Genomic DNA, 26109 nt, shown 5'->3' with positions numbered 1-26109 from the left:
AAACCCCATCGCTTCAAATAGCATCTTCCCCTCCCCAGAGACCTTTCCTACTCATGGCTCTTAAGTACAGACCTCCTTATAAACTGATGCTGTGGGAATGCTTGATATTCCAGGTCTAACACTAAATATTCTCTGCTAACTGCATAATCATAGAATCATTTAGGTTGGAAAAGATCTTTAAGATCGCTGACTCCAACCATTAACCCAGCACCGCCAAACCCACTGCTAAACCATGTCCTTAAGTGTCACATATACAAATCTTCTAAATAACTCCAGGGATGGGGACTCCACCACCTCCCTGGGCAGCCTGTTCCAATGCTTGACAAACCTTCTGGTGAAGAAGTTTTTCCTAATATCCAATCTAAATTTCTAATGTTACAAAAGTAGTCAGTTACAGCACTGCTTTCTTCGATGAGATCTCAAAACACTATAGGAAGACAACATTTTCTCCTCTGATGGAAAAATAGAAAGACTCCAGTACAGAAAGGTGAAATCATTTGAAAATTACTGTGACAGCATTTGGAACAAGTGTTTAATACATCTGCCCAGCTACTGTGTGCATAATATACCATTATAACCTTTGCAATGTTTCCATTAGCATTTTACCAACCTAATCAACTAATTCTGCAGACGGTCTGCAGCAGCAGACAAAAAAACCCTATCATTTTACTTAAAAATAAACAGGCATATTTATGCTGGACTTATTTATCTACTCGTTAGTATGTAAACATTTAGAGCGGCTGAAAACTTGCTTCCACTAAAAATATTCAACAGAAAAGTCAAGAGAGCGAAGACAAAGAAGGGCAGACGTACTCTTCTGATGAATCATTTGCTTTGGTATTGATTTTGACAAGGTAATTTTCCTTCATGACAGCTTCCCATGCCAGAATTTCATTGTCCTCATTTTTTGAGCCTGGGAAACGTATGTGAAGAAAAACAACAGCACTAGATTCAGTTAATTTGTCTTTCCGATGCTAAAATGTAAAGAGCCTGGGTTAGTGCTTGCATTAAGTGGCTAATGATTCCCTTTCTCTGCATCCAGAGCATTTGCAGCCCCACTTCCCAACTGTGACACAGCTCTGACAAACATGACATTAACACATTCTACTGCATGCTCCTGGCATCCAGAGTTAGTTAAAAAAAAGAAAATATGAACAAAAACCTTAAGAAGCTCCAAAAGTCTTTCTGGATTTTTTTTGAGTTTCGGTTAACACAAGTGCTTTGTGGAATGGCAGCCACATCAACAGGCATAGAACATACCAGAAAGCTCCTACCTGGGTTTGAGCCTTCCATTTGTTTCTACACTATCCCATATTGGATCATTAAGAGTAACATTTTAAGGACCATGTTATGACTTATCATTGAACTAGAGCATTTCTAAATTATGAAGCATTGACTTCTCTAAAAAACATCTCCTGTTGATGGTGTAAATTAAAGTGACACAAAGCAAATCACTTTGAGGCATCAAAGTCCTCCAGGATGCTACTTCTGCATTTTATCCTGTTCCAACAGGACAGCACAAACCAAACTGGTGTTAATAAACAAAAGTTAATGGTGCCAAGAGCAGCCCACAGCTGGCAAATGACTGAAGTTCCATTTCTTCCATCCGGTGCTCCTCTGCCCTCACACAGCCTGTTATTCTCCCAGATACCAACAAGCATTTAAGCACCCAAGTCCCAACCATTTCCCTAAGAGGGAAAAGCCAGGATTTTGCAGCAGTCAATACATTAGTGTGCTTTCTCCGTGCAGTTCTCGGTTCCTGTCACCAGCTCAGCCACTATCATATTCTGGCTCTAATGAATTCTTCCATTTGCTTTTAGAACTGCAACATTAACTGTGCATCACTTGGGCAGAAATATATGCTGTTGAGCAACATCCCCAGCAAGGAAACCAAACAGGTTTTGTTTTTTGAATGGGGCAGGCAAAACAATTTAGTCAGTGCTAAGGAATCTCATACCCCAAAGCAGGCATCTTTCTCCTAAACTAACGACAAATCCAGCTTGTGCTGCAGGGCAGCAGTCAGGTTGCTGATGGATGGGAGTAAGTCTGTCAATTAACTCAACATATCCTCTCTCATCTGCTTCTGAATGGCATTTAGGAAAAAAAAAAAGAGAGAAAACACACCATTTGTTGGGAGGGGAGAGGGAAATCTTGTTAAAACAATTCATATCTGTGCCCTCTGACAGAGTAAATAAAGGGGAAACAGCTAGAAAACTGACTGAGCTGATTCTGCATTTTTGAGGCAGTTTGCCCATACCCAGAGGGCCAGGAGACATCCTATTATTCTCTGTCAGTCACTAACAGGCAGAAGAGCCTTTAAAGACAATTTTCCTGTACTAGGCTTCCCTAGCAGCTACTAGCTGTATTAGCTGGGAGATTGTAACAGAAGGACAAAAAGAAATGCAACTCCAGAAGGAAGAGTGGCAAGCAGAGGCTAAGTCCACCTCTTGTACTAATTACCTAAACATTCAGAGCATGCAAGATCAGGGATCTCTGCCACTGGGTAACAGCACAGGAGGGATACACTACCAGATGTTAACGACAAACGGGATGGTTTACATTTTCCATGCAGACCATGAAGATAACTTTCAGCTGCTGCAGGCTCTGAATACATTTATTCAGTGCTTAATAAAAAAAACCACCCCAACCCTTTCAAAAGCTAGGAAGCAGCATAGGTAGCCCTAAACTGACAGGATTAATTTGAAGACTTCATTGATGTTTTAATTGATTTACGTACGTGAGGTAATTCTACCTTGAAATGGCTTGGACAAGAAAGCACTGGATAATTCTGCATGGTACTGAAGTAGAGCAGGTCTCACGGTACAAAACAAAAGCTCTCTAACCAGACCAAAACCAACGCTACTGGGGACCGGGGATCACAACAATGCTCAGCTGAAGTTTTAGCATAAGGAGTTAGAAGTGTAATTCTCCAAATCCCAGAGAGCACACCTTGAGTACTGATGAAAGATTATGGCTGAGAAGCAGCCAGGGGCTTTGATCTGAGTCTTACTGAAAAGATTTCCAGCAATGTAGTGGATTTGCATTCGATAGAGAACATGAATAAGCTGCTCCTCATTTCCAGTACAACAGCCACCTCCTGCAAGGTCTACATCACCCTCGAAGATTTCCCACCAAAACACGAGCTCCTGCTTTAAGCACAGTATGCCAGGGAAGGGTTGCAATGCACCTGCCACAGAGCTGATGTGTAGGTAGTAAGGAATAATCCAACTCACAACAAATAGATGGCTCTTTGCTTTCCTTCTTACAGCAGCATTTGAAACATTTCCTCATCACCATGAATATGTAAGCAAAGATGACGAAAGGGAAGGGAATAGTCAAACGACTGCAGTATTCTTGGACCAAGAAGTAACGCTGGAACTTCCACACCTGGTCATTGTTCTCTTGTACAGATCCAACAGTGTAACTAACAGGTGGAGAAAGAAAATACATACCGCATTAGTTTTTCACCAAAACCTCCATCAGAACCAAATAACACAGTGTTTCTCTTTATTATTCCAGGGCATGTTTTTATGAAGTCATCCTGGAGCTGGTAATTTTTACCAATTAGGAGGTTATTGAGTTTGTACTCCTTTTGAGAGAGAAATTTGAAAATGGAAGGAACTAAGACAATAGAAAAAAACACCCTGAAGTTACAAATACACTGGAAAAAATACTCCACATATTTTCACCACCTTAGCTCCAGGCAATTTTCTTCCAGCCCAGACACATGAGAACCAGATACTTCTTCGCGAGATACTGTGTCTCGTTAATTCATCAGCTAACTCCTTTCTAAGCAAAAAAAAAACCAAAAACAAAAAACAACGAACCCTAGAAATAGAGCATTTTAAAAAAGTGAAAAGCTCCTGAGATTTTTAGTAGAGGCATTAAGAATGCTCCAGGCATGGATCAAACCTACTGTAGTAAGCACTGTACAAACCCAGCAAAGCAACAATCACAAGAGGAAACAGCTCACAGACTGCCTGACCTTTCACTGCTGACAATAAACAGCAGATGGATGCTTCCAAAATGTCTGTGGTGAGATCCTAACGGACCCTTATATGAGACAAGCTAAAACCTTCACCTGGTGGAAATTATCTTTTGTTTCAGAAGATAAATACAATCCTGAATTTCAGAAGTATCTAAATACGATATTCACCCTTTTCAATTAATGGATTCTGGATGCAAAGAGAAAGCTGGGTTGTCTGTTGTTTAACATATCATTGTAATTACAACGTAGACACTGATGGGACTAGTGTCTGATAGCCATCAGCATCATTGAAGATTGACAAATACTTTGTACACACTAAGCACAAGAGAAGCGATCGCAGATTTCACACATTTCCAACTGCATCATGAAAAAACCATCTGGGATTGCCATTTGCCCACTGGGCTTCCCGACTTCAGCACAATCCAGCACTCCTGCTTAAGCTGTTCAGTCTATTGTTAAAATGAGCTATGAAAAACTCAGAGTGTTGTTAAAGAACTCATGCTGGTCCTTCCACTAAATAAACTGGACTGGCAAAACCTAGGTTTTTACTGGCATAACTGTATGCACTAGAGCGTTTATCATTAGGTGCTGTTGAAGTAAGTGTTCTAACAAATACCAAAGGCTTCTATGGTAGAGCTGGCTTACTGCTATGCTTTCCTTCATCAGTATGAATTGCTTTCACCTCTTCTGGGGGGTACAAGCATTGTCTGCTGTCCCCAGGTCCTGTGGAGGTTAGGAAAACAATACAATCCATATATCTACCGCACCAGTCCTAGCTGCCTTGCCAAAAATCACATTTCTGTCTTTGGAGTCCAGCTCAGCATGGGAGGAAAGGTTCAGAGCACAGGGGAGAGCAGATCCCAAAGCTGAGGCGTTCTTAACTCATTATACTAATACAGCTCATCTCAGGCCAGGAAATATTGGCACCGTCATTCAGAAGGGAGATCCTCCTGAGGCAAACCAAGAGTCCTTAGCAGTTCCTGTAAATACTCCTGTTGCCAAAGCAAATTCCTGCCAAGCCTGTCACTGCCAAGGTATCATCAAAACACACAAAAATAAACATAGTGGACCTCAAGAATGATGCCCAGGGGTTGTATGTATGTTTGTTATGCTGCAAGGGAGTGTAAAGCAGAAAAGAAGCCAGGTTGGGAAGGAAAACAGAGACACAGCACCGACCCAACTGCATCCACAAGTCAGAAGTGAGACAGGAGAGCAATGCACTCCCAGCCTGATATGAAGGACTTGCCGTTACTAACAACTCCGTGTCAGAGCTTGAAGTGTAAACAGCAAAGATTTCTGGAAGAAGCTGAGGAAACTTTCTTCTCCTCTTGCTGGTCCCAATGCAGTCAATATGTATTAGACAATGTGCGCAACAACCACCATTTTTATTCGGCAAAGCAGTGCTGGCTGTATGATGCAGTCAGCCATTACTAGCACCACATTTCAGGTGTCTGATCCAGAGGCGATAGCATTTTTCAAGACAAAGTCCTTTTGTGTGTCCCAAGGAGATGTGGCCCATTGCCTGTCACGTAGGTCAAAACAATAAATAGCAGGTCCACCAGAGCAATAACAGATCATCACACAGCAGTTATGGCTAATAAAACCATAGAGTCAATAAAACAAGTTCTCCATAGAGTCAATAAACCAAGTGCAATAACTCCTTGTTTATTCAGTCTAACAGGTCAGTTCTGACCAGTTCATACTTGGTAAAGCACTGGCCCAGCTGTCACCCCCACTGGGAACCAGAGGGACTTGTACTAAGTCCACTGTGCAAAGGATGAAGTAGAGAAGCAGTAAAAGGACAGGCAGCAAACCATCCCCAGGACATGGGGATTTTGATCAGACTGTTGTGAGAAAAGCTGAGTAACATTGCCTTTGTTCATCTTCCCACACCATACCCTTAACTTGAGAGCTCTGTTTCAAACAGGGAACCCGCTCCAGACCACTCCCAGCAATTCCTCTGCAAAGACACAGGCAGAGTCCAAGACCCAGCTTCCTGCTGTTTTCCAGGACTTCATTACCTTTCTCAGAGGCATACTGGTACAGAGATCCCAAGGAAGCGATCGCTCCTTTATTACGTACCCAAACATGGCCACGAGCAGGTTCACAAGGAGGATGTTAGTCGAGAGCATGTAAATGCAGACAAGGGGAATGGTGATCCACTCTGGGAAGCGGGGCTGGTTGTTGGCATCCAGCTCCACACACAAGGGCTTGGACTCATTCCCAGAAAAGGTGCAGCGGTCAAAGTTGTAGGTGGTACCTCAGAGAGTGAGAGTGGAGAGCAAAGAGTGAGCCCTCTCGTCCTCTTACTGTTGGGTCCAGCCCCAGGTGCTGCCACTAAGGACAATACATGTAGCCACCTCCCTCCCCATCAGACATGAAACCTTGCCTCCTTGCTGCTGAGAGGAAAGGGGTCAGCATAGGACTGGACAACCACTGAAAGGACAGAACCTTCCACCCATCTGGGAGAGGTTCCCCCAGAAGATACCTACCATCAACATCATCGGGGTACTGGCCAAACATAGCCAAGTATGGCTCGTAGATAACAGATCGAAATATCCACTCCCAGCGGTGCTCATTCTTCCTCAGGATGCCTTGTCTAGCTACACCAAAGGCCACCATCCACACAGCAAAGAGGAAGAGGAAGAAGAAGACATCTATCATCTGAGAAAGGACCACAAGCAAATGCATCAGTGTCTCATTGCATGCCTGTTGCAAGCCACACGTGGCTCTTTCTCCCCATTTTGATGTCAGGGTACCATTTTAATGCAAGTTTTCAGATCACCGCTCCATAAATTTAATCACCGACACACACGTGCAAATAATTACCATTCCCACTCAGACACCTTCAAAAACATGCACACAGCCATAAAAACCAAGGCACATTTCAGAATATAGGATATGCCCCTGGCATCAAACAGGCCTCACCCACAAAAGCCAGGTCCACATACAATGACTATTTATGCACAACTATAGCTACAGACCCCGCAGCCAAGTGTCAGGTGAAAGCAGCCACCACTTCTGAAAATGCCACTCTGGATGGCTTCAAACCAGTATTTATAGTCCAGACACTCTGGCTGAGTTTCATGAACTTCCAGCTCTTGACAGTACACAGATAACTGAAGACTGGTAATATCCCAGTGGAGCTTCCCCTTTTGTTGCAGACCCACCTCCACCAAGATCTGCCCTTCCACTAGCCCCAAGCACCTTCATGGTTAGACTTACTAAAAAAAATTCACCCTTTTTGAAGGCCAAACAAGAGAAAGATGGACAGGAGACAAGCCTGTGTTGTTGCTTATGTATCGTAAGGCACTGTAGGACCAGGTAATCTCTAGACTTCAGCTTTGCAGCAGTGGTACGTGGCAAAATAAAGGCTTTCTCGGTAAGCTGCAGACCACGCTGTTACTCCCATTGTCACCACACAGCTGGTCTTTAACCTCCACATACAAGATTGGCTCCAGGTGACACATACAAATACGAGCGGACATACCCCCGCTCTCCAGCGCTCTTCATTCCCACACCTACAGTAACACACATTAATCTACATGGAACCCCATTCTCTTCCTGTGACCTTCCCCAGCCTGCCAGCAAACACCCCCGCCAGGCACAAAGGGCAGGATTAGCCCAGCCACTCCCCGAGAGGCTCCTGGCCACCCGCTTCTCCAGTTACTTGTGTGATGGATGCAATGGAAAACAGAAATCCTCCTCCTACGCCATTTATTGTCATCTTTGGTGAATGCTCACATGAACGACACGAGTGATGGAATACACCACTGAAACATTTGAGACATGGAAGACAAAAGCTACCAGGAAAGAAATTTCCTCTTCTGTTCTTCAGCCTGATCTTTATTCTCTCCCTGTGCAGAGGGAGAGAAAAAGGCCCTGCTCTTAAGAAGACCCTATTTAAATCTTAATTAATCCTGTTTAGCAGATTTAAGAGAAGGTGAGAACTTGCTGCCATCATCAGAACAGTGGTGATTTTCACTCTTGAGGAGAAAAAGGTGTCACATCATTTATTTACACTCTCTTGAATAGCTGCCAAACCTTACCATCCTCTGCAGCATAATAATTTTGGGTCCTAGATTCCTGCTAACTGTGAAAATATGGATCAGCCTCAGAGTAAACACTATGTAGTCCAAACAGAAAATGACTCTCCCAGAATACCAAGAGCTTTCATCAGATGAGTGAAGCCTGATGGAGACAGTAAAAGAAAATGAATTCAAGCACTGGGTAAAGCATGCAGAAGTCTGGTAAAAGTACAATGAAACACTGAAACGAGGAGTGGAAAAGTGAGTAACTGGAAAACAGCATAGCTAGCCAGGGCCCCATGCCCTCTCCCACCCACTCCCACCTGATGACTGGTGGCAGAAATGGGGAGCGCACACCTTGTTTACACCCTTCCTATCTTAGCTGCATCATCACTGTCTCCCTCTCCCCCTCTAGAACTATTAACAGCAAAGAAATCTTGTACCTTTAGCACAGCCCTCCAAAAACATCACAGTGCAATGACCACCAGAACTAAGCTACAGCTGACGGAAAAATTACACTGTAAAATGAGTTTCCGTTGTTTCTTTGTCATGCTTGTTAAATCACCCATTCATGTAAAACAGCTTACGTGAGCTAATGAGTCTGTTAGACTATTGTAGGTAAAAGGGCAGTCCCCTTCAATAAAACACACGAAAACTCAGCGTCCACGTTGCCATACTAAATAGTCAATAAAAGGGAGCCAAGGAAAATCCCAAAGAATTCTGCCTCTGAGATATTAACTATCCTACCCTGCAGCTTTGCCTGATATGCTCTGTATAGCCAGTCTTGAAGGCATTGTCATGAAACCTAAGGCTATTTCAAATGTCTTTTTCTAACCATTAAAAAGAGCTGTCCTACTGGCCCAGAAAACTCTGAATTAGGAAAGACGCCTTTGATTCCAGGGATAGACTCAACTTCCAATAAACACAAAACAGAAAATATTGCATGTGGATATTCCCTAGTTAGTTTATTTCTTTATTTGCTTTTACAGATTTAGAGTCAAGACTTGCCAGTATTTGGGGCCTTCTTAAAGAAGAGGGGGTTTCATGAACACATTTCCTACAATCTCATTACAGGTTGCTGTCAAAACCCAGAAAGCAAGCCACAGGAGAAGGTATTACTCACCTGAACACAATCCCTGCTATGAAGTAGAAGATTGCTAGTGTATCCATAACATTCCACAGATCTGAGAAATACTTACTGCCGTTCATGTACCACTGGGAAGGAAAAAGAGCAGAAAGTAATCACCACACAGCACTGGCCAGCCATGGGGAGCTCACCCATCTTCCCCTTATCTCTCCCCACTGAATGCCCTCATGGGTAAACATACCGCCCATTGCAATACTAAGGATTGTTCCCTTGTCCTATTAATTTTTTGTCGCACCTAATAGGTACACCAGAATCCAGATCGCTTTTAATTTCCCCCAAAAGAGTTTTCAATTACTGGCAACACAGTTTTGCTGTTAACTTCTAACAGGGTCTTCTATGGATCAAGACTTTCTGTGTTTGGAGCTCCTTAACACATTTTCTCTGGCAGTCCAGATGCCCTAAGCTAACACTATTGCACTGGGACCAGTTAAGCACATGGGCGGCAAACACGGCACCGCAGCGTGAGTTACTGTGCTCGAAGGGCATAACCCAAGGACACGGGTGCTTGTGCGTGGGGAGAGGAAGGAACAGTTCTGACAGCAGTCAAGACTGACGTACTTCGTTCTCACACGTGTAATACACAAGCTGCCAGAGGACCTCGGGGTAGATCATGGAACGCTCCAGCAGAACACCTGCCAAATGGGTCAAAGGAATCTTGGTGTGACCCACTACGAGCAGATCAAACACTGCGGGCAGGCGGGAGGGTCGCCGTCGTGGTGCAGTTAAGTATGCTGGCTTCTCTTTCTTCACAGACCTCATTCAGTTATCTGTCCCTGGCTACACGCAAGCGCTTTTGATCAAAGATGCATATTTAATTTATTCCTTTAATTACCTGGCTCTCTATTTCTGAATTGCAAGTCTAGTGAGAATTTCTGCCTATTCCCAGGCTGACCAGCACTACTGCACCCTGGATCCAATGTTCGTGCAAGAGCCAACTTCTGGATCCGACTCAGAGGTGACTCATTAGGACAAGTAGCTTAACCAGGAGAAACCTCTGCCAGGCATGAAAAAACAGACTTGAGTCCCTGATGATAATTCTTTTTAGTTTTCATGGAAATAATCAAGGCTTAGTAGAGTACTGATCAGTGAATCTCTCTATAACTGACATATCCAAAGCAGACAATTCTGCTCAGCACTTTTACAGGAAACAGATCAAGGGGAATTTTCTTCTAAACCCAGAAGAAGCTATAAGGAGAGCCCCACCTTGCTATTCCAGTTGCACAGTTGTTGCATATTCTTCATGTGATGGGATGCATTGCTAAAGACGGACAGTTATGACACCTACTAGGGTGTCAGCCTCGAGATATTACCAGAAATTATTTCAGCATCTTGGGACACCTTCCCCCACACCTATCTTACTCCTTAAGGTACCAAAGATTCAACACTGAGTAGGGACAGCACGTCTGACACCCAGGACATGGGGTTGTCTCTGTCTAGTAACTCCCTAAACCAAAGGTAAGTCATCTTACTACACAAGACAGTGACGTGGTGTTTTATGTGAATGGCCAGACACATACGGCCCAAATGCCCTTCACAAAACAATGACCATATTGCTGCACTACAGCTCTATTAAATGCAGAAGGTTTAAGTCTGATGCCTCTTCTATTAAGGGCACAATTGTGCATGGATGAAAAGAAACGAGTTCTGGTCTAAAGCAGAAACAGAGAGAAAACAGAGGCAGATGTGTGTAAACAAGTGAGAACAACCAAGACCTCAGTGCAGTTCAGTCCTTCAAATATCAAGCAGTTCCCACGCTAAGAGTGAAGATGCACAGAGGTTCTGTCCACGTTCCTTCTCCATTTGAGGAAACGGGGCTTTCCTGCACAGCCCAGAAGTCTACCCACTCACCTGGCTGGAGGCTACATCCACGTGGCTAAGAAGATAGCAGGAAAAAGGCATCTCCAATTTCACTATTGCCATGACAGCTCTAAACAAGATATAAGAAAGCAGCTCTGGCTAGTTAAAAATATCTAGGACCATCAAAACTAAAAGAGAGCTGAGCCAGTGGCTTACAGTTCAGATACGGTGTAGTTCTCCTGAAGGGTGAAACAATCTGCTTTGAATTTGGAACAACATTTAGCAGCTGCCACCCCCACAGACACAGTGCTCTAACTAGAGGGCTGATTTCACCGCACAACCAGTGACATGACTGCAGCAGCAACAGTGAGACCCCAGGCAGCCGTACTTTTACTTCTCCTTGGATGTGAAAACAAAACCTGAGGTGTGTCTTTTAAAAAAAAAATATTAAAGAGAAAGATCTTATTTTGACTGCAGAGTTAGACCAATGCAAATAGAATCTACCACCAAAGAAGCCAGGGAGATCCTGAGAAGCTTAGAGGACTGGGACACTGCTCTGTGTACTGCTCCTTAGTAAAACAGGTTTGCAGCCAGGACGCTGGCTTAAGTTAACTTTAAATCTTCAATAAAGTCTCTGTTTTAGCTATCTCCAACTCCCACAATCAAATTGGTACAGTCTGGCCACCAGCTGTCAATGGCATTACTGGGATCTGAAGCTGTTCTACCTGCTCAGAGTAGTGAGGAATAGTGACAATGGTAGGAAAAAAGGTTTCTATCCCTAAGGCTTTCCCCAGGACTTTTGCTGGGTATACACGGGAAGTGCAAGGACAGGTCCAGAGACACCAGAACCTAAATCAGCAGAAACAAACACTCCATTAGTGTTTCATTGCAAAAGTGTCTTTTACTTTTCCCCCAATTTCCTTTAACAAGTAAAGTTGCCTTAAACAGGGTACCACCTTGACTATTAAAAAGGAAAAAGACCACACAGCAAGTTAAGCACAGTAACATCAACACTAAGCAATGTCATTTGAGCTCATGTAAGAAGTGTTATTGCAGGGTGGTCTGATCCAGCAGATCACCCACAAACACTCATGTGGAGACTAATTTCTTACAGGATAATCAGAAAGCAGCACTGTGCTGAAATCACACACTCATTTCTCTCCGATTTCCCCCCAGTATCTTCCCCCTGTCCTGAACGCTGACTGGGAGAGACCAGCTTGCCTGAAAACCGCTATATCTCATAAGTCCCCTTACATAAAAAGTGAGAAGAATATCAGCTATGTGGCTGGCTATAAAGGCAGTCCCACACACTGTTCCCACACCGTACCAGCAGCGCAGGCAGGCCAAAGCTGGTCCTCGGGACTATGTGAAACTACCAAGAACTGTATTTCTGATTAAAAAATAAGCAGAAATACATAAAGGTATGTTGCTCATCAGTCAGATAAAGGGGGAGGGGGGAGATAGGGAGAAGAGAGGCAGGAATCACTTAATCTAGAGGTATGCACCCAGACAAATATGTTAAATCTCGTGTATTCTCAGGTGCTTTGACAGCCCAAGCCAAGCATTCCTCAGAAATATCTCCACTGGCATCAGCCTATCCACACAGCCTCAAAGATAATACACATTCCTCTTGGTGCATGAGCACTGCAGCTATTGAGGCACAAGCAGCATTTCAACATGGCAGGGAATAAAATAATTAACTGTGCCTTAAGTTGCCTGAGCACATCTCCCAAGAAGTGGATCCCCTGTAACTTAGAAGCAGCCTGCACTGCCTTACGCTACTAGGCGGGGCGGGGGGGTGGGGTGGGTGGGGGGGAAGCACAAGCCTTTTAAATCTAGCACTAAACACTTTGTTTGCATCGCTGCCTACTTGTCTCACTTCATCACAAAGCAGAACGAAGACCAGCACATAAAGGATCATCTCCAGGACAGTAGGCTCCTTCTGGAAATCCATAAGCAACACGTAGGCGAAGAGCAACAGGAAAGCGATGTAGAAGATGACATTCCAGGAGAAGACCACAAAGGGGGAGGTGAAGAAAGACACATAATACAAGAAGAGTTTCTTACTCTTCTCCACAGGCTTTTTCCTGAGGAATTAAAAGAGGGAAAAGGTCTCAAAGCATAGCTTTTATGCCTGGAAACATTTGTGCTCTTCATCAAAATGAAAATCTGAAAGATGCAAAGTCTAGCCCAGGCCATCACTGCAAAAGTAATGCCGTTCTGCAACCACTGACTTCAGGCATGCAAGTAAACTGGCATATATTAACTCCGGATCAGAGTGAGGACATGATCTGTTAAAAGCTCATTCGGACACTGAATACCTTTATTTGACAGTGACTGAACACTGGAATAGGATTCCCAGGGTGGCTGTGGCGTCTCCATCCTTGGAGATATTCAAAACCCTAACTGGGCACAGTCCTGGGCAACCTGCTCTAGCTGGCCCTGCCTTGAGCAGGGAGGTAGGATCAGATAGTCTCCAGAGGTCTCTTCTGGCCTGAATTGCCCTATGATTCTATAATTAATTGACTTGCTTTGCTTCTGCTAATAAAAGCCAGTTGATTACCTGAATGAGATGAAACCGCACCCTATTAAAGGGAAAAAGAACAGGCACAGTATAATTTTCCAGTTCTTAGTATCTCTTGAAATCTCTCCATACCACTGCTTGGAAAGGAAATTCTGTAGGGAAGAAGAATATATCCTCGTTTGTTCTAACAGTAACAAAATAACGTAGGAATGCTATTCCAGGACATTTGTTTTGCTAAAAAAATACCAACCCAAAACTTTGAGATTTCAATCAAAATAACTGGGATTCCCATTTCAACAATACAGAAAGCTTTCTGCATCAGTAACAGGGTACTGGTTCCTTAATCCAGCCATCCTCCAGTCTACATGACTAGGAGTTCAAAACGCGGCTGAGCAGGGCTTGACCTGATTTATAAGGCACTTTATGCTGGGCAGTACATCCACACTGTGCATACACAGAAGTCACCTCAGGCAGTCTTATTCATCCAGCTCATTATGGTTTACAGCTCTAAATCAAGTCTACCCTTCCTGGCTTAGCATTTGTGGGCAAATCAGCTACCTCCTTTTTCAAGGAGAGGAGCCACACACCCCGTGTCCCCCACCAGCCCCAGTCAGTGCTCTCTGGGATGCATTTCACAGCACTGCAGACATTGGTTCTGTGAACATGCTGCAGGACACGGCTATGCCGTCACCGTGCAAGGCTCAGCATTCACAGGGCTGGGAAACCTCTCCCAGAGGTTCTCAATTCCCTGAGGACAATTCCTGAGCATCGGCCTTTCGCAGCCTGTTTACATGGATGTAGCAGTTTCATAGCAAGAACTTTCACTTTTTAAAGTGATCCAGATGACAAGAGTTACAATAATCTATGCACCTCCTTTTCACTGACATTACCTGCACCCCTGGCTGTGCAATGAACTGCTGGTCTTTAGCTTCCACTGCTAGTTCCAGGCAATTGCTCCCTCCCCAGGCTTCACAGGAATAAGTCAGCAGCTGCTCAGCTAGATCTTCGTCATTGCTGTAGCACTCTGTGAACAGCTCTGGAGGAAAGAGGCAGCCCCACACTGAGCTCCAACTTCAGACTCAATCCCCCACCAGCTCAGGTGCAATTGTCTTCAGTGACTTCCAAAGCATATATTTATAATATTAAAGCATTCAGACACAAGAACATTTTCAGCACGATAAAACAACATGTGCATTGCTTTACAATCCCATTTGCATCTATTAGGCTTTCATACAGAATTCATGTCTGGATGGAAAACTGTGATACTAAATCAGCTCACACACAGATAGTATCGAGTTCTGCACTAAAAAAAATATGAACTTCTCCTACTGACTCACTATACCTGCTTGTTTCATCTTCTTTTCATTCATTTATCACTGATCTAGTGACTTACAGGCAGCCGCCTCAGTAGGCCCACATCAACAGCAGGGCTGAACAACAATATCAGAATTTGATGCTTTTTCACTGGGAAATGCATTGCAAACATACTTGTTTTAGAAAAGCCATGAGCATCTTATTCTATAGATTTTTGCCATTAATAATGCACATAGAGTGAAAAATTACTTCTCTTTCCAGCTTTGGATGTCTCCCACTCAAAAGCAGTTCTGTTGATGTATCTGTGACACAGCACAACTGCCCCGAAGAGTGATCCAACCTCTTATAAAACACACCAGCCTTCACTAGAAACTCTTCTCTCCAACAGTGCATTTTCCCAGTCATTTCACAAACGGCTGTTACCATAACTGGGAGGATGCAGACATACAGCAATACCTTTGGCTGGTGTTACTGCATACACTGCAATATGCAGAGAGATCTTAATAGACAGACTTCTATGGGACCCGTTCACCTCTCGGTGTCTTGCTAAAAAAAAAAAAAAAAAAAAAAAAAAAAATCAAGCCTGAGGGATGTAGATACTTTTAAGAAAGCCTATTTAAGCAGTTTTCACCTTGCCAAATAGGAGATACTTTCTGGTAACAAGCAAGATACTTTCAGTGTGGCCTTGCACCGTTCCTGAGTGGCTACTGAAATAGCTTTGCTGATGTACACACAAACAAAAATAAGGCTCAAGCTCCACAGGTCAATCTAGTCTCCATTGACTCCAAAGAAGGAACAAACATGGTCTGCTTTCAGGAGCGATAAAACAATATCCATCTGTAGAGATTTAAGTTTTGGCTAAATGAAGCCATGACTGAACTGATTTGTTCCTGGTGGTAACACCACCTCAATGAGAAGACTGGACTAGAAGCCTCCAGGATCCCTTTCCAGCAACGTTTCTGTAGCGTCCTATTCAACCTGCAGGGCTACTGCACTTGACCTGTCAGCTAATCTGACTTGTGGTGACAGCAAATTGCTGGGCAGCAATGCAGTTACAGATCCGTTTTCTGCACTAGGCAAGAGAACAAGACCACAACCTGTAAATAAAGCCCCAGAGACAATACTGTGTCGCGTCTTCCTCCAGGTTTAGAAACCAAGGCGCTGTACCACAGGGTACACCACAGATAACATTGTCGGTTCGACAAATTAATCCCTGCTCTGGTATCTGCCAACTGTGCTGGCTTTCATCTCATTTGCATGTTTCTCTGAATAATTTGCAGAATAACTAGACACTGAGGAAATACCAGAATTATTGCTCCAGAAAATGGAAGTCCTAAAAAAAACCCCACCAAAACAACCAACCAACATCAAAAAAAAAAACCCCATCCTCCTGCTCTCCTGTCACCCATTACCCTCATTAAATAAGAAACTATTGGTCACTCTAGCCCATGAGATGCAGAGCTCAGCTCTGAATCACTGACAATATTTGCAAATAGAGAAACTGAAGGTCATACCAAAAAAACACCCAACAACTGAGCTAGATTCTACATTCTCAATGAGCAAGAGCATCGTTTGCCGTCTTCAAATAAGGAAAGTATTATGCTTTTGCAGTTCAGAACTTCAGAATTCAACCCGCTTTTTACCCAAAATTTATTCTGACTCCCCTCAAGTAATCCTGCAAATTTGAAAGGTGGCTCTTCTCAATCTGAGTATCACCACCCATCATGCAGAATGCATCTCTTGTGCTATAGTCCCCTTCCTATTTCTGGGCACCCCTCTTCAGCCTTGCCTTTAGAGCCAGGTAGCTTTGCTTCCCAATGAAAGAAATTCTCTACCCCCCAAAAAAAACCCCCACAACACTCACTTTTGGAGGCAAGCTGTTCAGACAGGACACACAGTTTCTACTGGGAACAGATGGTGTGGAAGAGATTTCCAAGCAGCAAAAACACATTTTGACATTAAAGGGAAGCATTTAAAGTTGGTTATCTAGTTTTCTAAATAAAGCTTTCTTTCTACTTCCTTTTGAGATGTCATTTCTCTTTAAAATTCAGGCTGGATTTCTGGGCAGCCAGGATAATTGAATGAATAATCTTGCCTTGCATTTTGCTGAACAAAACCAGCAGGGTTATCAGTTTTGCTTTGCACAAAATAATAATAATAAAAAAAAAAAATCACTATGCAATCCCTGGTACACACCAGACCTGGAGATCATTAAAAGAAGTAATGGTCCAAGAAACGAAACAATTTCCTGATCTCTGACCCCTCCTGTTAAATCTCTAAAGGACTTAAAGAAGGTGCTTACCTACTGCTCTTGTCTCATACTCATTAGCGAGCTCCTCAGACTCACCAGCAGCATTTATATCATTCTTCACCTTTGCCATGCTTTTCAGGAGTTTACTGGCCCCAAGAGCTGCCAATGTGCAACCTCTGGTCTATGGAGAGAGAGTTAAGTCACGCAAAGCCCTCTGCAAAGGGAATGTGATATACTTTTTAAAACGTATTCGCCCTTTTTTTGCAGCTGCTCAGTTTCCAGTCAAGACTGGCAAATGAAGATCCAGTTCCACAAAACAAACTGTAACCACCAGCGTACCGGTTTGATTAACAACTTTGCAACTAGTTTGGAAAGGTGTTGTGTTTAGTAGTCATATATTAGCTTTGCATCTCTGGCTGAAGACTCACAAAAGAGGGTCTGGCGTCTCACAAGCTCCATTACTGTTTTCACTGTCCACCAGTCTGGACCAGTTGGGTGTACCCAGAACTGCCCAGACTACATTAGTCTATTCTACTCAAAATGTACACGTGCAGGGAAGCAGCACTGTTTTGGACACACAGGTCAACGTGAACAGGGGCATCCATTAGCTTTACTTGCATAAGCCTCATATTTAGAGCCTGTGAATTATGTATTTGATACAATCATCATTAAATGTAATTCTTAATCAAAATTATAAATTATTTCAATCAAATACCTGGGATAAGAACACATCCATATTGTGGAATGGGTGGGAACTCGCATCCAAGCTTGAATGTAGATAAGAACACACAACTATAGGTACCTGCTAGCTTGGACTGCTGACTCAGCAATGACCCTGGGAAAGTATGAAATCCACACCCAAGCACAAAATGGGTAATATTAAACCTACTTACAGACTCATCTAGCAATTATCTCTTGCAGTTTTGTGTCTGAACATGGATCCAGCGCCTTCAAAGGCCTATAAACCAAAGACAAGGAATGCCACTGTACTGTTTGTAAAGAGGAATAAATAATTCAACTTACTTGCTCCCAAATGACTTTAGACAACTCTTTCTTGTTCTGAAGAACCGACCAAATAAACAGAGCTTGCAACGGGTGCCTTGTGATAGGACACTCATCCTGAACGAAAGAGCAACAACTCCTTAGACCTAAGCTCACCAAACCGTTTTCAACTGGAAGAAATCCTAGCCTGCCACTCTCCTGCTTTTGTATTTTCTTTCTTTTACAGCCAGCCCACTGATCCTCTCTCCTGCCTGCCTAGCACTTGTTACACACTAACGTGAGTTAGGTTATATTTTATATTCACATTAAAGCCTTACATTTTGATGTGGAAGACTCAGCTTCCCCGTTTTTCCTGAAGCTGGCATTAAAGGACACTTGGGTCAAAGTCACTTTCTGCTTTAACCCATGAGCTTCAAATAGCCTCATTCACAGCTTGACTCTGTGTTTAAGTAACACAGATTAACATCCTCTGGAAGGAATACTAACTTTACACCAGTAAGTCTTTTGTGTTTAAGCAAGACCCTGAATTTCACATAAACTTATACAGAGAGGAATTTTTATACCACCATCTTCTTTGCATTAGAGCAATTAGCCCCTGGGGATAGCAAAGCCATCACGAAATGACTCCTGTACAACAAAACTTTTAACCGTCACAAACTTTGGTGGAAACTCTCAAAATTAAGCAGAATCTTCAAACCAAGCTTCCCCCAAATGTCACGTGCTGCATTGCATCTCTGAAGTCAACAACTGATTTCAAAAGTTTCCTATCCAATGCCTGAGGTCCAGTTCTGAAACTCAGATCTGGATCTGATGTTTGGACCTACTGTGCTGCGATAACTAAGAAGCCTAGTTCTACCTGGCAATGAAATAAAGTCCAGAAGGTGCCTAACATCCTTGCAGAAAGCAAGGTTTAAGGTACAAGTGTCTGTACCAAAAAATAAGAGCCCAAATTCCTCACACCCAGCTGGCACCTCTTACCAGACTCAATCCATACCGGTATAAATTACAAGCATAACTAGAGCAGTAATTGCTCTAATGGAAAATATTTTAACACCACACCCAAACTCACCCATTTTTCTTGTAGTTAAATGACCCCTACATGCATTTGTAAAGCAGGGCAGTATATTAAATGTAAACCAAGGCTGAGACCATTAAAGCAAATCTGCTATACCAGAAGCAAAACATCATTTTTGGTTTTTCCTTGCAGGGGATGAACAGTGGAATCAAGATGTTCGCCACTTACCGAAAGATGTATTTCCATCTCATCCTTGTTATTTTTGTCATCTCTTTTGAGACCTCTTCGGAAGTCTTCAACCATCTTCCACACAAATGTGAGGAGGGCATCATTATAGGAGTTCTTTGCAATCTGCAGGTTCTTGAACACCAGGCTGCTGAAGTTGTTTGTGTAGAGCTCTCTGAGGACCTCTGTGGTAAGGAACTTCCTCAGATTCAAGCCATTTTCCAGGAAAAGTCGGACAAATTTGGGCCTGTCTTTCACCAGGGCTGTGAACATGACATCCTGTAGGTCAGCAGACTAGGAAGAAATGGAAAAGCAAATATTAGGGAGCACGTGAGACACGTAAAGCTTACCTAAGGGCCTGACACATGTGGCTAACTGCCACATTTTCATCAGGGTCAGTTTTTTCTGTATGCCTTTGTGGGATGGCCTAGAGTATTTCTGGCATGGGCAGATAACCTTTGCAATCAGTGATGTCAGTGCAGAGAGGAATAGACACTCTTGCTTATCACAGAAGCTGGGGTGCTGAGATAGTGGCCGCTGTCCCAATGTCTCTCTTCCCACTGGTCCCATGTCACTGTACTCAGAAGTTGTCTGTACCTCCCAGTTTCGGTCATTGGTGAAGATCTCATCACTGGCCAAGTCCAACTGGTTCCACTCCAGCAGCAGCTTCAGCTGCCCGTTCCAGTTATCCCTGTCATGTTCGTTGGTGCTGAAAGCTGCAGAGGAGGAACAATGCTCTGGGTAAAAGACCGGACACAGAAGAGCTCCTTGGCATACTTATTTGCCTCCGCTTTTCACACGTTACCTGACAAGACCCCTGTCAAGTGCATGAGTCTGAGGAAAGGCACATCTTCCCGACTGGGTCTTAGAGGATGCTGGGGGCATAAAGACGTATTTATGGCCCAACATAGGCCACGAACAAGCAGCTAGGAGCACCTCAACAACCAAAATTAGAACAACATTTCCTCCAGGCTCCTCAGTGTCCTGCCTCCTTTAAACAAAAGGAATTCTGCAGGACTCCCCATGAGGCCTACACAAGAAGCGTAACGAAAAGCTGTAACATTCATAGGTTTTCTCCATGCACAGGCAGGTAAATTAGGCCAGCCCAGCAACCTCCACCGAGAACCAGTTCTGCTCTGCTGGAGTAGTAGAGGTCCCAGGCCTGAATTACTCATGGCAGCAAGTTATTGGGATTTGAAAGTTAGCAAGCAGCCCTACACGTTGACTGTTAATTAGCCGGATACTTCTCTCCCTGCTGAAGGCCAGTCAAACCTCTTCAGCCCACATATATACCAAAAGATACTTAATTTTACATTGCAGCATGCTGAGTAATCCACTTCTGCAGTATAACCAGAAAAGATCCTTTGCTTGGCTTCCTGACTCCCTGTTGTGTGCTACTTTCAGAGATGCTGTACTAGTGTCCCCAAAGCTCTGCTAAATGCCTTCCCAGTTATCTGGACTGGATTTCAATCTCACCCAAACTAACAGATCCCATAATGCTGCTGTAGCCTGTCCACATCACTTTGGACAAAGACAAAGTCCACACCGTGGCAGAAGCCTAACTTTAGAAAGATAGCACTGCTCCAAGGAAAGCTGTTCTAGAAAGTAAAGAGCCACCTTTTGCCATCTATTAAAAAAACCAAATGCACAGAAACCCCAAAACAACACAGAAAAAAAAGCAATTACTTGCCTTTGTACAGAGCAAATGAAATGGCATTGCTCACAATTTCATCTCCAGCTTCTTCTATTTTGATAACTGTCAGTAAATGAGGGTTCTCAAGGACTTCTTTGATCTACAAAAAGGAAAAGTTCCATTTCAAAGCAACCTAGGCTGTTTAGTAGTTGATCTCCCGGAGTATCTTTAAAAGAAATTTCCCATCACATCATAGCAAAGCTGCTTCTCATCAGTCCTATTTCTACATACAGTTAAAATTTAATCAAGTCCAGATAGAGGTAGATAATGAGATTTAAAGTTGAAGTACAAGATTAATTATCTTCCAAAAATACAAATAACTGTGATTCCCCTATGCATAACCAAAAACATAGAGTCTCAGTAATTAGAAACTACTCATAAAGAAAAAAGATTGTGACAGCACAAGTTTCAACAAATGTCTAGCAGTTTATGAGAGAACAGTTTCTACCTCCTAGTGCTTTGTCAAAAACAGAGATCATTTCTCCCATAACCAAACCTTATAAAGTTACTTTCATTCCAGCACATTGAGAACAAATAATCTTAGCAAACCCTGACTGCAGGAAGAGGTACACTCCAAGGCAGCTCAGCAGAAGCTGTGAGGAGTGTGGCCAGGTGACCAAACAGGGAAAACCACCTCCAGCAGCTCCCCACACCCCATGCAAAGCTCCTTCTGCAAACCAGAGGCTCACGGTCTGCTCGGAGGGCAGCTCTTTCTCTTTAGGTTTGGATACCACAGCCCCCAGCCTCAAAGTGCAAATTCAGACTCAGTTTCTGCAGGACTCTCTCTGCAAGAGGCCATGCCCCGTTCCTGCACTTTTTGTTGTAAGCATTGAGGCTGGAAGACATCGCTGAGGACCCAGTCCAAGCCTGCTGCTCAAAACAGCCAAGTGGAGCAGGTTGCCCAGAGGAACTTACAGGTTGTCCCATGACCTCACTCTGCCAAGCTCTGACCAAGAGATTTGAATTTACCACAAACAATAGCTGCTTAAACTTAAAAATTCAGTAGCAGAAGCTTGCTTAGTTTGTACCAAAGAAAATACACACATAACTTTGAGTACCGGAATTCCTTTCTGGGGGCTGCAAAAAAACTTGCAATAGTACATTCATTTAAAAAAAAAAAAAAAAACACAAAAAAACCAACAAAAAACCCACCAAAAACCAAACTAAAAAACCAAAACATCTTCCATCCCCCATCACAAACTTTGAGGTTTGAATATGCAATCGCTCCCCACGCCCTGCTCCCCACTGTGAGCGTGGGTAGGAGATAATTAACCAAGGGAGGAACACAGAATCAGACCCCAGGATAAAGCATAGGGCAGTTAATTGAGAGAGTCAATTAGCTCGAGTTAATGGATTGTTCACTGAGCTGAAGTGTTCTTGGAACTAAGACTTCTGAAAAATAACAGGACACTAAGATTTTTCTGGAGCTCCATTTTGTTCTATCCCTGTTAAACAGAGCAGAAGTATATCTAGAAACAAGTCCACCCGAAGGTCAGATAACCAGAGTTACAACAGTCTCCTCAGACCAGCCCAAGCAACCCAAGACAGCAGACACTCTCCTTACTTCTCCAGTTTTCCCAGCCTCCAGAAAACTCTTGTAATAAACAGTTCTATATGGGATCGCAACAGTGACTACCATCCTGAAGGCTCTACAGAGGCAGAGGTCAAAGAGGCAAAAAGGAGCTAAAGAAAAATTTGCTGGTGCATGCCGTGTTGTACTTTCAGCTGCACCCCATGTACGTGGTATTATTACGTCTATACAGAGTCCCAACGAAGATGGTGTAGGGACGTTACTATGGTGAACAAAAAAAAGACCAAGTCCTAAACATCCCACCCCTAGTCTGTAAGGGAGATATGTCCTGCCCAATATCTTAAGGGATGTGGGAAGAAAGACAAGAACCTTTGAAGAAATGAGAGAATCTTGAAGTGGAATTCCTACAATCCGAGAGTCTGTGGGGTAGCAGCAATAACGCTTTGCCTCTGAGCAATTCAGCAGGATTGAGCGTCATGAGGCCTGATTCAGCAAACATCCAATTTCTCTACCTTCACAAAGCACACAAAGCTTCACAAAGGAATCACAACATGAACCAGCACATCAGCCAGTGCTCCAGAGGAATCTCAAGCACCTGGGGAGTACACAGTTACAAAACATCTGGCCTTAGCTCTCCTGTACCTTGACACGTGCTGTCTTTCCAAAAGATGACAATCCCCGCTCCTTTTGTTCCAATTCCTGTAAGTTACAGGACTTTGGAAATTTTCTTTTTTAAATCCCCATGGATTTAAGGAGCCCCAGACAACCTATAGGTATCACCTCCTGATCTGGAAGTCACTAGCTGCTCCCAAACTCCTGTTCCTTCTACCCTTCTCCTGCTTTCAGCCCTGCTAGCTCCCTGCAGTAGCCCACACTTACCCACTTGATCCAGCTTTCCGTCTCCTCCTCCGAAAGCCTGGAAATGGTACGAGGCAGATACCTGAGCAAGCTCTCCTTGACGCATGTAGAAGCAAGAGTGCCTTCTGCCTCCATCAAGCTAGCAATAACATCAGCGATCCGGCCGGAGCCTTCCACCACAACACAGGGAATTTTACTCTTGATGGCCACGTTGATAGACTAGGGAGCCAGAGAAGGAGAGGTGATCGCCTCAAACATGACTGTGTTGTGAGAGCCTACTATTTAGTAAGAAAGCCTAGAGATTTTATGTTTGCCTTAAGTGAGAAAAACAGAAAAACCTGTGGTCCAGAGCAGCATTTTTATTACTGCCTGCTGATAGCTCACCAATGCACAACTCTAAAAACAGCATTCACTCAACAATAGAGGGCTGTGAAGAGCCCTACAGAAACTGAGGGACAGAAATCACCATCTGCCAAATTTTAGAGTTGATTAGCAGACCAGGAAAATAGCTAGTAAGTATGTGTTACGTATCATTTCTTAACAGTGGGTTTGAGGCCTCTCCATACATGTAGCTACAAGGCCGCCCAACTAACTGTGCTGCATGGCACATAGAAACGGCTCCTTCGGTGACTGCCAAATCCTCTCTTACTGGCAGTTTGGAGCTAAAAGGAGATGGACGTGTTCAACACGTCATTTTCAGCAAAGCTTTGCTCCAAAACCTGAATAGATGCTTCATTTCAGCTTAGGAGCTCTGATTAACACACCCAACTCTGCATCTGTATTCACCTGTAATCTACCTGTGGGCAAAGCTAAAATTAATCACGCAAATAGAACTGAAACACCCAGGAAACATATAGGGAGGCTGGGATAATGATCTGAAGTTTCACAGAGTGGTTCAGACTAATTTAATAATGTCACAAATGAAGTGGTAACAGAGACTCTGCTTTGGATTCACATTGTTTGTCATCCTGAAAAGCAAAACAGTTTGATTAGCCTCAATATTAACAGCATAGCTCTGATACCAAGATCATCTCTTCAAGATAAATCATTATATATACTACCCTGCTTCAACTTCACTGTCTCAAACACTGACATACTCTCTTCATTGTACCTACCCTTTTGCCAAATCCAAGCAACACTTTTCCCAGCTCTTTCTCAAGGTCCTTCAGCTTAGTCTGCATCAGCTCTTCTTCTTGCTGTTAGAGTCATCTCATCCTCACTGTTACTGTTCCCTTCCCACACAGCCTGACTGCACATCCCCTTGCTTTGAACTCCCCAGTGCCAGGTCCCTTTGCTCCCTCAGTCACACCCTCTTCACTCCTGCAGGATGGAGGGGGAAGTAGCAATCCTGGTTTTTAACACCGAGACAGATCTAGAAGTCATCTCTTTTTTCACCCCTTCCTTAAGCGTCACTTAGACATCCTGTTTCAAGAAACTTCTTTCTATCTTCTCCATTCTGTTTGTCCTCTTCCTACCTGTCATCTATTTGAGGATGCTGCCTGCTCCCTCCCCTTCTGGGCTTAGAAGGGTCAGAGTCAGCAGGACCCTCCTGCCTTGTTCAGCTGGCTAGGTTTAAACTAGGTGCAGCCCACAGTTCTCAGGAGCAGCAATCACAAGTCAGTAAGAGCAAGCTTTGGCCTGGAGTATCTCCAGCATAGTCAATATTCCCTGTATGTATACAAGAAAGCACTAATTTCCACTGAGCATGGTCAAGCCAAGTTTTCCCAAACCGCAGTTTAGGAAATTTGTATAAGAAGGATCAAGAGCTACATGGCTGACAGACTTCTGATTGCTGCTCAAATAAACACAAGAAACAAACATTCCTGCTCTGGATTTGTTAGGGAAGAACTGAGACAACTGAACTCTCCAAGCCAAGGGTTTTCCAGGATGTCAGCCTGAGGTAGAAACTTTGCACAGAAGATTTTGACTGAAAAAAACTTCACGAGCTTAAATGAATTGCAGGCAAGATCCTTCTATAGCAAATGCTGGGCAAGCTTCAGTAGATAAGAAGACTGTCTACCAAGTTGCTTGTGGAGTAACCTGTCTGAAGTATCAGAGCGATGTCCCTACTGTCACTACTGGAAATCAGTAAAAGAAATAAACTTACTTTCAAGGTCTCTTTCCCTCCACCTTGGGCAAAACACACAATTGGAATCTTCCCACCATAATTAGATTCTGTGAAACACGCCAAAAGGAAAAAAAAAAAAAAAAAGATTCAACCCATTAATGCAGTTTAAACAACTTATTTTTCCAGAGTACAATGAAAGAACTTCCAAGCAATTAATGCAAACACTCTGATACTAGTTCACTGTTGATTTTGCCAAATCTATTAACAGCCCTTCCTATTTTTAATGAAAACTCAGTTTTGCCTAACATTCTGTATAGCTAGCCTCAGACAGTCTTCTCCAACACATGCTTTTTTCCTCCTAACAATCATAATTTTAACTAGCTCCAAAGTCCCCAAAACACGATTTTATTGTGTTTACCTACTGATTTGACCATTTTGAGTCTAGGGGCAAGGTTTTTATCAGAAGTTCAAGATTCAGAACATCTGACTTCACATTTTCGATTATAAAGGAAAGCTAAGAAGCCCATAATTTTAGGAGCTAGTGTTTAAAAGACATACCAAGTTTCATAATGATTCTGGGTGCTTCATCATGACTAACAGCAACTATGCTTCAGTTGAGGTACACAGTAAAAAAAACACCCCAAAACACCAAAAAGCCTCAGTCAAAA

At 43.3% G+C, this 26109-nt stretch overlaps 1 protein-coding gene across 1 annotated transcript in view; it reads right to left on the bottom strand.

Moving 5' to 3' along the window:
• The window catches only part of TRPM8 (transient receptor potential cation channel subfamily M member 8), a 49227-nt gene that overhangs the window by 6609 nt on the left and 16509 nt on the right, over window positions 1-26109 (bottom strand). The window contains exons 8-23 of the mRNA XM_037398527.1: window positions 25481-25548; window positions 23395-23592; window positions 20982-21084; window positions 19889-20007; window positions 19295-19585; window positions 18073-18168; window positions 17101-17230; window positions 14375-14520; window positions 13524-13636; window positions 12831-13047; window positions 9140-9231; window positions 8038-8179; window positions 6481-6652; window positions 6071-6248; window positions 3234-3424; window positions 814-913 (exon numbers count right to left, since the gene is read on the bottom strand). Coding sequence (XP_037254424.1) covers window positions 814-913; window positions 3234-3424; window positions 6071-6248; window positions 6481-6652; window positions 8038-8179; window positions 9140-9231; window positions 12831-13047; window positions 13524-13636; window positions 14375-14520; window positions 17101-17230; window positions 18073-18168; window positions 19295-19585; window positions 19889-20007; window positions 20982-21084; window positions 23395-23592; window positions 25481-25548 — 2356 coding nt within the window. The remainder of the gene's footprint in view (window positions 1-813; window positions 914-3233; window positions 3425-6070; window positions 6249-6480; window positions 6653-8037; window positions 8180-9139; window positions 9232-12830; window positions 13048-13523; window positions 13637-14374; window positions 14521-17100; window positions 17231-18072; window positions 18169-19294; window positions 19586-19888; window positions 20008-20981; window positions 21085-23394; window positions 23593-25480; window positions 25549-26109) is intronic.

Source organism: Falco rusticolus, chromosome 8 (assembly GCF_015220075.1).
Source record: "Falco rusticolus isolate bFalRus1 chromosome 8, bFalRus1.pri, whole genome shotgun sequence".
In the NCBI taxonomy this organism is placed as follows: domain Eukaryota; kingdom Metazoa; phylum Chordata; class Aves; order Falconiformes; family Falconidae; genus Falco; species Falco rusticolus.
Note: the sequence above shows the minus strand (reverse complement) of the source record. Positions and strands in the feature narration are given on the sequence as shown.